At 45.5% G+C, this 12038-nt stretch overlaps 2 protein-coding genes and 1 non-coding gene across 3 annotated transcripts; all 3 read left to right on the plus strand.

Annotated features, from left to right (window-relative positions):
- Nucleotides 1–1586: 1586 nt before the first annotated feature.
- On the plus strand, nt 1587–6664 carry RPL23 (ribosomal protein L23). The gene is made up of 5 exons (XM_030839716.3): nt 1587–1648; nt 2207–2290; nt 2592–2720; nt 6308–6421; nt 6529–6664. Exons 1-5 carry the CDS (start codon nt 1636–1638, stop codon nt 6609–6611), a joined length of 423 nt encoding a protein of 140 aa, XP_030695576.2. The 5' UTR covers nt 1587–1635; the 3' UTR covers nt 6612–6664.
- On the plus strand, nt 2322–2457 carry LOC115843828 (small nucleolar RNA SNORA21). The gene has a single exon (XR_004035887.1). It is a non-coding gene; the product is annotated as a small nucleolar RNA SNORA21 (small nucleolar RNA).
- Nucleotides 6665–6813: 149 nt separating the features above from the next.
- Nucleotides 6814–12038, plus strand: SPMAP1 (sperm microtubule associated protein 1). Its single transcript, XM_030839718.3, has 3 exons — nt 6814–9469; nt 10824–10923; nt 11788–12038. The coding sequence occupies exons 1-3, from the start codon at nt 9263–9265 to the stop codon at nt 11943–11945; spliced, it is 465 nt and encodes a 154-aa protein (XP_030695578.1). The 5' UTR covers nt 6814–9262; the 3' UTR covers nt 11946–12038.

Genomic DNA, 12038 nt, shown 5'->3' on the forward strand with positions numbered 1-12038 from the left:
CAAATTTATATCTCCCTCTTTCTGGAACTCCAGGCTAATATGTCCAACTTGCTATTTAAATCTCTTTTGGTTGTCTGACAGACATCTAACTCAACATATCCAAAACTGAACTCATACTCTTACCACCAAACCTGTTCCTCCCATTGCTTTCCCCATCTCAGTTGATGGCAATGCCATCTTCCACTTGCTCAGAACTAAAGCCTTGGAAACATTTTCTTCTCTTTCTTTTGCACCCCACATTTTGTTGGCTCTACCTCCAAAACATATCCAGAATCTGATCACATCACATTACTTCTATTGCTACCTCTTTAGTCTAAACCACCATCATTTCTCTCCTGAGTTACTGCAAGAGCTTCCCAATAGATCGCCTTATTGTATCTTTGTGTTCCCTCCCACAGCCTAGTCTCAAATAGAGTGATCCTTCTGACACGTCAGATCATGTCCCTCCTCTGCTCATGGCTCATTGTTTTCCTATTTCAGTCTGTAAATGTCAAAGTTCATAGCAGTGTACAAAGCTCTAATGATCCAATTCCATTACTTCTGACCTTCTGTCCTACTACTCTTCCCTTCACTTACTCTGTCCAGTCACTCCTGGCTTCCTTGCTGGTCCTCACATTGTTCAGGCACAATCCCACCTTAGGGTCTTTCAATGGTTGATGACTCTATCTGGACTGCTCTTCCCTAGACAGTCATATTGCTAGCTCCCTCACCTTAAAAATCTTTGCACTAATGTCAACTTCTTCCATGAGGCCCACACTGATCATTCTATTTTGAAATGCAATCTGCCTCTCCTCCCACTTCCAGATCCCTCTTACTTTTTTCTACTTTTGTTTTCATAGTACTTATCACCATCTAACATACTATATACTGCAATTACTACGTCTATGGCTTAGTATCTAATACCCACCTTCACCACCACCCTGGCTGAATGTAAGCTCCACAGGGCATGAATGTTGATCTGTTTTGTTCTCTCATGTAGTCTAGCGTATGCCCAGAACAGGATCTGGCATAAAGTAGTCGTTTAATAAATATTTGAATGAATATATCGGCAGAAAGAAGTCCGAAGAATGGGAGAAGTTGAAGCAGTGAAAGGAGTAATGAATAAAGATATCTAAAATACAGATGGGTATGGGACCAAGCACACACATATGGAATTATCTGTAGCGCTATAATGGTACTTCTCAGTTATATCACAACCTAATGAAACCGTTTCGAACTCTTTCCCTCTAGCCCCCGACGCCGTGTGTTCTTTGGAGGCCCCTATACAGCACAGACCGTTTAATCATTTCTGAACCTCTAGCGTCCATCCAAGTCCCTGGCACATACTTATTGCTCAGAGAGGTTTTCCGATAAATTAAACCAATGTTTCTGTGTCCCAAACAACTACTTTCGAGTTCGTATTCGGCGTACTGGGTACCACGTACACTCCTGCAGCCCTCAACCACTCCTCCGCCCACTTCACAGCAAGAGTTCTACGCTATGTCCAGGATTTGTGACGTAATAAGACCGCGCCCTGGGGAAGAGAGGCGGATTGAACGAACACCGGGTCACGTGACCATGTTGGGCGGGGCGTTGGGGTTGAGATCTCTGTGGCCTTTATCCCTACTTCCTTTTTGTCACTTTCCGGCGTTCAAGATGTCGAAGCGAGGTAATTTTTGGCCTTGGGAGATCCTTCACCATCTGTCGCGAGGTGGCTGCTGGCCTCGCCGGGAACGGCGGCCATGGACAGCTGGGACGCTTTGCTCTGCTCCGGGCCGGAGAGGGAGGGGAGGGACACCGCGAGAGCACCGGGAGAGCCCCCGAAAGTGACGGGAGGGCCTGGAGGGTTGAGTTCGCAGGATCCAGTCGTGATTCTTGGCTGAATCCCGCGGGTTCACTCCGCGCCTAGCGCTTCAGTAATGGGGTTGGAGTTAGACTGGCTTAATCCCCAGAGTGGGCGACTTGTGCGGTCTCTCGCCTTGTAGGAAGAACTACGTGGTGCAAAAGTTGGATCGAGAATTGAGTCGTCCAGGTCCCTTAATCTCAATGTAACGTGCTAAGAGTGAGGAATTGGCTATTTGCCTTGAGAACTGGGTGGCACATGGGGAGGGGATAAGGAGTCCTAGAGAGAGCGAAACTACGGTGTACAGCTCCCCGAAGCACATGCGAATGATTATATAGCTTAAGAATGTGAAGGGACCTCTCCTGATTCCCTTCTTACTTACAGGACGTGGTGGGTCCTCTGGTGCGAAATTCCGGATTTCCTTGGGTCTTCCGGTTGGAGCCGTGATCAACTGTGCTGACAACACAGGTGAGACCTTCGGCTGCACTCTGCCAAACTGCCCCTTTTAAAAGCACTCAGTGGGCCTTTTGCTAATGACCCACTGAGCCGTCAAGAAAGGGCAGAGTGAAAACACCGCTTTTGGGTGAAGCGGCAGCATGTTGTGTTGTTTTGCTTCAATCGGTGGTGTGACAAGGTGTTCCACCTGGGGGAGGACTAACTTCTTGGGAGTGTGTGTGGAGGGGGAGGCCTTGGAGGTGTTGGAGAAATGCAGAACTGCCTAACAGGCTCTCAAGAAAAACGTTTTGTTGTTGTTTACTTCCTTGTATAGGAGCCAAAAATCTGTATATCATCTCTGTGAAGGGGATCAAGGGACGACTGAATAGACTTCCTGCTGCTGGTGTGGGTGACATGGTGATGGCCACAGTCAAGAAAGGCAAACCAGAGCTCAGAAAGAAGGGTCAGTAGAGAGACCAAATCCTCCTTTTGGTCTGTGGACTGTTGAAGGACTTCTCCCTCTATTGGAAAATAGAACAGTAGTTTTACCATTCTCAGGGCCTCTTAAAGCTTGATTTTCTTTGAGAGGCAGTGTGAGTTAACCTGCAGTTGAAGTTCTATTCTTGCTGTCTTAAAGACCATTCTTTTATTTTTATTGGCATATAGTTGCTTTATTTACAATGTTGTGTTAGTTTTTACTGCACAGCAAAGTGAATCAGCTATACGTATACATATATCCCCTCTTTTTTGGATTTCCTTCCAATTTAGGTCACCACAGAGCATTGAGTGGAGTTCCCTGTGCTGTACAGTTCATTAGTTATTCTCATTAGTTATCTATTTTTCACATAGTATTGATAGTGTATGTATGTCAATCCCCATCTCCCAATTCATCCACCACCACCACCCCACCCCCAGTTAAGTTCTTTGTTGGCTTCCATCGTAAGCTAGGGGCTTTTCATATTTACCCTGCCATTTCTCCCAGCAAGTTCAGCCAATAGTTAACAGACCACCTCACATATTTATACCGATAGAAACAAAAGCTCTGTCCTTCTGGGATTTACAGTCCATCCACGTAGTTCTTTCCCCAGCTCTCCTTTTAGTTCTTGGTTTTTTTGTTCCAACTTAAATCCCTTCCTTTGTGCCTCAGATTTTTGCTGTGCCCCCTACTAGGGTTGTCTCTTCTATGAGAGCAGGTCTTTAATTAATTGCTGACTCCTTGGCTACAAATGAACATGGTGGTTCCAGGTGAGATCACAGCCTTAAGACTTAAGTCACCTCAGGCAAGTTTCCTTTTCAGGAACTACTAATTTGAAAAGGAATAATTATACATAGATAAGATTAACTCAGGGTTGTGACTTGTCAAAAGTTTGGCATGGTTGCTTCTAAATGTCTTCTGGTAGAAAGTAAAACAGGGAGCTGCTCATTGCTTAATCGTGGACAACCCCCGAAAGTTTTCCTACTAGATGTATGGGTTAGAGGGGGGGCCTCAGATACTTCTGACTTGACTGACTTTAGAGCTTCTGATACTCAGTGTACTTGAGTTTCCAGCTCCTGAACTTTTCTCCTGTGCCTGCTTAGTTTGTCTCTGGCCTGGGATGTTTTGCTTTTCCTGAGAAATCCTCTTAATGCACAGTACACGTGTGACAGGTCTCAGCCATGTATCACAGTTACTCTTTGAAGGTCTGTATCCTACTCTATCCCCAGGTGTTTAGCCTTTTGGTCAGAAATCGTACTTTGTTGACCTCTAATATTCACTTGGCTTGGTAGGCAAGGAATAAGCATTGTGCCTAAGCATTGATAAATCAATGTGTTGATTGGGATCAGCATGCAACTAGACAGGCTTTCCTCTTAGAACACTTGCTGGGTCTGGTGTGTGGCCTGGGGAGCTGTCAGGGAAGGGCGGAACAATTGTCCATCACTATGGGTGAGGTGGCAGCAGGGTGTGCTGTCTCTCTCAGTCAGTTGTGGGACAGACCAGAGGACACTCATGGTTTTAAAAATAGTTCTGACTTTCCAACTCTTAATTTTTTCTTTGGTCCTTGTTTCTTCTAAATGAATACAGTTGACCCTTGAACAACGAGCAACGTGAGTTTGGACTGCATGCGTCCATTTACAGATTTTTTTCCCCCCCACAATATATTACTGTACTACGCTATCCGAGATTGGTTGAATCAGTGGATGCAGAGGGTCAGCTATAAGTTACACATGGATCTTAGACTGCACAGGGCTGGCGCCCCTAACCCTTCATTTTTCAAGGATCAGCTACATCTCCTGGCCTTAGACTTAATTATAACATACAGAAATGTGGAAAGGAGTAGGACTGCAGGACTGGAAATCCAGAGTCCTGTATTCGTGTGGCCTTATTTGCTGGATGCATTTGTGAGAATTTAACTAAGTAGATGAGAGTCCAACGGAGGAGGGTCTCAGCCAATATTATCTGTCCCTCAGTGTGTTTCCCATTGTTAAAAAACTCAGAGACCATCTATGTACATAGATAGTACTTGCTTCAAGGATAGCCAGGATCTCTGTCCTTAGAAGATCCTGCATTTCTAGTGTCTGATATTAAATATGGAAATGTAACTATTATCCCTACTTTAGAAGAGGAAAACTTGAACTCCAGAAGATTAAGTAACTTGTTCAAGGTCTCCAGGTTACTGTCAGTCAGGATTTGAATCCATGTTTTCTTTTAAGTGCAGTAGATGCTTTGAATGTCTGGAAAAATGTTCACTTTAGGAGCAGGTAGCGTTTTTTGTTTGGTTTTTAAAATTTATTTTATTTTTACTTATTTATTTTTGGCTGTGTTGGGTCTGTGTCGCGTGCAGGCTTTCTCTAGTTGCGGCGAGCGGGGGGGGGCTGCTCCTCGTTGCGGCGTGTGGGCTTCTCATTGTGGTGGCTTACCTTGTTGCGGAGCACGGGCTCTGGAGCGCATGGGCTCAGTAGTTGTGGCGCACAGGCTTAGTTGCTCCACGGCATGTGGGATCTTCCCGGACCAGAACCCATGTCGCCTGCATTGGCAGGCGGATTCTTAACCACTGTACCACCAGGGAAGCCCTGGAGCAGGTAGGATTTAAAAGTTACTTATGACCCTGGAAAACATTTCCTCAAAAAGTTAAACCTAGAGTTAATTAAATAAGAAATAGAAGTTGAATTTCAGTTACCCAGCTCTTAGACCTCCAGGGGATGATCGTTTTTAATATTTTATGTCCTACTTTCCAATGTAAATGGGACCATTACCTTCCCATAACCCATTTTTGCTTCACAAATGATTGTCTTGCATATTAAAAAATTACAGAAGTACATAATCATTTAAAATGGTTCTGTTCTGTGCATGTGTCCTGAGATATTTAGGTTAATTCCAGGTTTTGCTCTTAAAACAACATGTGCCCTGCAGTTAGGCATAAAGTACTAATTTTTAGGTTAAGGTTTGTTCTTGGAAGTTTTGATATAAATTGGGATGGAATATTGCATAATGAGTTAATAGCTTGGCCTCTCCATTCATTCAGTGTGAGGAGGGTCCCATTCCCAATTCTATGGCATTAGGATCTTTTAAAAATTTATTTGGCTGTGCCCGGTCTTAATTGTGGCACATGGGATCTCTTATTTGCGGCATGCAGGATCTAGGTCCCTGACCAGGGATCGAACCCAGTCCCCCTGCATTGGGAGCAAAGAGTCTTAACCACTGGACCACAAGGGAAGTCCTGACATTAGGATCTTAAATAGTACCCACCTCTTGGGTGAAGTGAGGAAAAGTATAGAAAGTGCTTAGCAAGTTTCCTGCTGGTGTGTTGCTAATCATCCTCCCAAAGTACAGATTCACACCTGCAAGGAAATGCAGGCAGTTTGGACTTGAAATGAGTAAGGTCTTTTCTTAAGGGGTGATTGGTGTTTGCACTGTCTTTCACACTTGATTTTAGGAAATGAAAAGCTAATGAGTATACATTCTGTCCAAATGGGAAATGTTGGAGAGCTAGCCAAGGTGTAAGTTGCTTTCTCGTGGTGGCACTGGAACTTGGCAGGTTAAATGACAGCTGCTTTTTTTCCCCCCCTCAGTACATCCAGCGGTGGTAATTCGACAACGAAAGTCATACCGGAGAAAAGATGGTGTGTTTCTTTATTTTGAAGATAACGCAGGGGTCATAGTAAACAATAAAGGCGAGATGAAAGGTAATAAAGAATGCACATCATTGTTAGGCTTTTGAGATTGGATGGTTTAACTTGAGTACAAGGAAAGGGCCCTCTGAGCTTATGTGTCACATCATTCTTTTATGCAGGTTCTGCCATCACAGGACCAGTTGCAAAGGAATGTGCAGACTTGTGGCCCAGGATTGCATCCAATGCTGGCAGCATTGCATGATTCTTCGGTGTATTTGTAAAAGAAAACAATGATAATAAAAATTATTTGCTCCATGTCACTCTTCTTGACACCACCTAACCCTTACCCCCTCTGTAAAATAAAACTACCCAGTGCAGACTTTCTGTGGGCATGTGTAAAAAAAGATAAACAGTCTTTGCACTTCTGTCAGCGTGCAGACTTTGGGGACTTTGCAATTTCTGCTGTAAAAACTTGAGTTTTTTAGTTCTTAAAATAAATTTCAGGTGGTAGATACCGCTTGGTGACAGGTTATCCCAGGTGACTGCCTTACAGTTAGAAAGGTATTTGAGATAAGGTAGCGTATGGTCAGATCCTGAACACTCATGGAGTTCAAGGAGTGATGTGAGTAGGAACCAGGTATACGCGTATATATGTGCACTTCTGCAGTTAACAGGTTTCCTTTGGGTAAGTTGGCACATAAATGAGTTTATATTTATAAAACCTGCCACATAATAATTGCTCTCATGGAAGATGACTAAGTTGTTAATATCTGCAAGTTTTTTGCTATCAAAAGTATTTTGACACGATGGTCTTATATCTGCCAAACCCTAGCTTGAGAATAAAAGATAATAGAATGCCAGCACGACAGGCATGAGCCCTGGCAAATTCTGCCTGAAGGTATTGAGCATTGTAGCTTTTTTTTTTCCAATCCATGACAGTTGATTTAGGTGACATTCAGGGTCTGGGGAAAATGAGCACTCCAGTCTGGCCTAAAGATGTTGGAAGAGGATTTTTACGCTGTTTGTGTCCACGTATCTAGTATCTGGAAATTGTTTTATCTGTAAGATTGGGTACGATGAAAGGCTGAGGATTAGAGTGTATGTGAAGACCCTAGCACAGAGTCACTTGGTGAGATGACTTCTCTTTTGTACTTCAGATTGATGTCCTTCAGATGTACCAGAACTAGAAAGCAGTGATATAAATTTATTCATTTATTTTATTAATTTTTGGCTGCATTGGGTCTTTGTTGCTGCGCGCAGGCTCTCTATTGCGGGGAGCGGGGGCCACTCGTTGCAGTGCGCGGGCCTCTCACTGTGGCTTCTCTGGTTGCGGAGCTTGGGCTCTAGGCGTGTGGGCTCCAGAGCACAGGTCCAGCAGCTATGGCGCACACAGCATGTGGGATCCCCCCAGTCCAGGGCTCGAACCCATGTCCCCTGCATCGGCAGGTGGACTCCTAACCACTGCGCCACCAGGGAAGCTTGGTATCAAGACTTTTTAAAGGTCCCTAAGAAATTCTGAAGTGCAGCCAAGATTGAGGACCAGTCCTCTGTCTAGACTGAGTCAGTCTTGGTTTTAGGAATATTAAATTCCAAAGTCTAAAATAGACCGGTCTTCCTCCCCTACCCCATCCTCCAGGCAGGTGAATTTCAAGTCTTTAATGTGACATGAAGTCCCCAGGTACTCCATTTAAAATGAATCTTTTTTTATCCCATTGCATAATATGAAATTTCTCACCTGCCTTCCTCAAATGTGAGGTGAGAGTTGGGCCTGTCATTTTTTTCCCCTCGTCCTCTCATGTTCTTTCCAGGTTCTCTTCATGTTTTAATAGAATGGGCTCAAATTATAGACTTCCTATAATTTCAAATTTGATTGCTAGGAGCTCGCCTGTCATAGTGTAGAAAAATTACATATGCTGAGTATTGAGATGCTGGGATTGGTGATTATTACGTGTAGGTATAATGCAACCTTTTTCTAATTAATACATGTGCCTTTGTATTATATATAATGTTTATGTTACTAGTATTATAATAACATAAAAGAATTCCTGGATTTATTGCTTCATCTGTAAAATGATAATAGCACCTCAGAGTTGGTGTGAGGAGCAGAATAATTTGTATAAGCCACTTTGATATGTAAAGCATCCATGAGTTTATTCAAGGGGGAAATTTGGGAAGTAAAAAATATAAAGGAAGGAAAAATCACTTGTAACAACAATAGGGAAGATCACTGTTCATGTTTTGCTGTATCCTATCATACATACATAATATTAGAGGGAAGTATGGTACTTACTGTTTTATTGATAAGTATACAACTTTTACTGTTGGTTTTTTAAATTTTAACGGGAGGAGGAATAGCTGATGAAAAGAATTGGGTGGGGAGGGGAGAAGTGCTTTAAGTGGGTTTACTGGAAATCAGGAGATCTGAATTCTGGTTCTGGATCTGCCACTAAATGGATTTAGGGAATATTCCAACATTCTGAGCTTCAACTTCCAGTTCTGTACAACGAGAGTTGGACGTAGATGCTCTCTGAGCTCTTTCTGATCCTTTGTGGGTACAAGCTTTTCAAGGGAACTGGGTTTGGGAAATGTATATAATAAAGTGGGAGCAGAGAACCTTGCTCTTAAAAGGAAAACAGGGAGCTGGGCCCGACTGCGTTAACACTGCGCACATTCAGTAACCCACCTTCTCTTCAATCTCTTGATTCCTCTTGCATGGTTCCCTCCTAGACATCCCTCACCTCTGGACCATTTAAGCAACTTCCCCCGTAGCCTCCGAGAGCCTACCTCGTAGGATGGGGACAGTACGGTTTGTGTCACAGGGGTCTTTGACATAACGTAACAATGCGCAGGGGAGCCCCCACCTAGGACCCTCCGCTCCCTCTAGAAAAGTCCTCGGAGGCTGCGGTGGTTAGGATGGGGCATTTTTGCGCGTGTCCCCTGTGGCTGGAGAAGCGCTTCATCTTGGATGGAGTGGCCGTGAGCACCATGGCCCGCACCTATGAGCACTTGAGGCCTAAGCTCTGGTCGGCGATTCCACCCTACAACGCGCAGCAGGACTACCACGCCCACCGGTACTTCCGGAGCCGCGTGGTTCCGCCCATCTTGCGGAAAACCGATCAGGTACAGGAGCGCCGTGGAGGACCCCACCGTTTGTTCCCGCAGAGCTTGGCCCTCGTGGCGGGGCCGACTTCCCAGATCCGGGCGTCTCATGGCAGCGCCCTCACCACCAGGGAGGCTCCCCGACTCGCACCCTCTCAGTTTTCTTAATGAAACCCGGGAACTGGCGGAGGCGGGAGACAGGTGTTGAGCGCGAGCTCACGGAGCTCACAGAACCACCTTCCACGCCTGAACTTGAGAATGATTTCATTTTGGGTTTCTGCAAGCCTCTGCCAAACAAAGGGGTTTCGTTGTCGTTTTTGGCATCACGGATCCACCCTTTGGGTGACCTCCCGCCGCAAATTCTCAAAAAGCCCGACAATCGGTAAAAAGACAAAGAACTGCCTAGGTGAGGCGCCCTCGGTCCGGTGACGTCATAGTTCAAGAGGGCTCGCTCGCTGCGACCTTCTGTGAGCTGACTGGAAGGAAACCTCCCGAAGTTCTGCAGCCCTCGCTTCTCCCCAGGCCTTTTCCCTCGTGGATGTTGCCCCTCCCCCGCAGAGTACTTCCCCTGGATCAAAGATTCTGAGGCTATTATAGGCTCAGCTCCAATGTTTTTCAACACTTTTGCTTCCAATATTTGTGTCTATAATACATGTCAGTGACTTAGGGAGAGGAGGACTTAATGCGGGTTATTCTATGAACAAATCTTGGGAGTTTTTGTGGTCCCGGGTGTTCGCGTGTGCACATGTGTGTTCAGTACATGCATATGGACACACATCTGTGTGTGCCATGTTTGTGTGTGCTTGCTGTCTACTCGTGATTTTTATAGCAGAAGGAGCCAGAATCTGGGGGAAAACTCGAGAGTTTAAAAGCTTGAAAAATAATATGGTGTACACACTTTTGAATTTTTCTATGTTCCATTTTGTAAGTATTCTTTAATCGTCACAGACACCATTTGTGGTAGGTATTATTTTCATTTAAATGAAGATCATGTTTATTGAAACTTTAATATGCCAGGCCCTTTATTTGAAGGCCCTTTATATCTCACTTAAATTTCAAAGCAACCCACCATTTTACTGATGAGGAAGTTGAGGTCCAAAAAAGCTGTGTCATTGTCCTAAGGTCACACAGCTTGTTAGGGGTAGAGCTGGAATTAGAACCAGTCTCTCTGGTGTTAGACATTGAGCCCTTAACTGCCAAGCTACACTGCCTCTCCCTGAAAGGCAATAAGTCACTAAGTATATTTAATCTGTCTGGCCCTGTTACCCCTGGCTGTGACCTCTCCCTCCCTCCAGCAAGCCCAGAGGCAGGGGTTGGACTGTGCATCTCTCTGCATCATGACTGATATAGTCTGCATTTTCTCCCTCATTCTCAGGATCATGGCGGTACAGGAAGGGATGGCTGGATAGTGGATTATTTCCATATCTTCGGGCAAGGACAGAGATACCTCAACAGGAGAAACTGGTCAGGGGCAGGCAAGTGCGACACCTCCCTTTCCAGTCTCACCATGGTCCCACCTAGGAAGAGTGGTGTGCATTCCATAGAGAGAGAAACTGGGCCATAAGGAGACCTGGTTGGGGGAGGAGACCCAGGGTCTGACTGCATCCTCTAGCTCTTCTTCTCATACATGAGCAGATGGTGTCACAGTGCTCTCTATTAGTTATGGCGCACCCGCTGTATGTCAGGTGCTTTTTACCCTCAGAGTATCCCCAGGTTACAGCCAGGGAAATTGAGGTTTAGGGAGTTAAAATGATTTGCTAAGAAGGGCTGAGCTGGGGTTGGAATTCTCCTCTTTCCAACGAAAGCCTGTGTTCTTCTCACTGCTCCCAGAGCAGGCTGTGTCCTGCTCACTCTCTAGGCCCCATTTAGCAGCAACAGGAAAAGGGAGAGTTGAGACCTGTTTTTCTGGCAGGGTGAACCCTCCTCCCACCCCAACTCCACCACCCTTTGGCCACATTCTAGTCACATGTCCCCTGGCACCATTGGCCAAATTGAGCTCATCCATTTTCTCCAGCTGGGTCAGATGCAAGGGGGAAATTTTCTCTGTTCTCCTGGCAGCAAAGCAAGTTCAGCCAAGCCCAGAAGTTTCTGGCCCTTCCTGTCCCAGCATGTACCATTCACGCTCCCCTGCATGCTAGTCCTAGGATGAGGCTTGGTTTCTAGGATGCCATCTGCCTCCTCCACCTCACCAACCCTTGGCTTTTCAGGATTGAGGGTTCAGCTGGGACATGGGAGCACAGTGACTACACCTGGATTGGCCTCCTATACCAGCCCAATGGGAGTGGGGAAAGCAAGAGGGGGCTGAATACAGGCTCAGGCCTCTCTCTCTGTCCCGCAAGGGCATTCCCTCCAGCAGGTGACCGGACATGACAACTATAATGCCAATCTGAATGCGACCCAGGGGTTCAATGGTCGGTTTGGCTATCGCCGGAACACCCCAGCCCTCCGCCAGCGCCCATCTGTCTTTGGAGAGGTCACCCAATTCCCTCTCTTCTAACAGCAGCTCTTCTCTTCACACTCCTCGACCTGAATTTCTGAGATGTGTATATGAACTCTCAGTGTTATTTGATATTAAAACTTTTGTGTGTGT

The sequence above is a fragment of the Globicephala melas genome, chromosome 20 (genome assembly GCF_963455315.2).
Source record: "Globicephala melas chromosome 20, mGloMel1.2, whole genome shotgun sequence".
In the NCBI taxonomy this organism is placed as follows: domain Eukaryota; kingdom Metazoa; phylum Chordata; class Mammalia; order Artiodactyla; family Delphinidae; genus Globicephala; species Globicephala melas.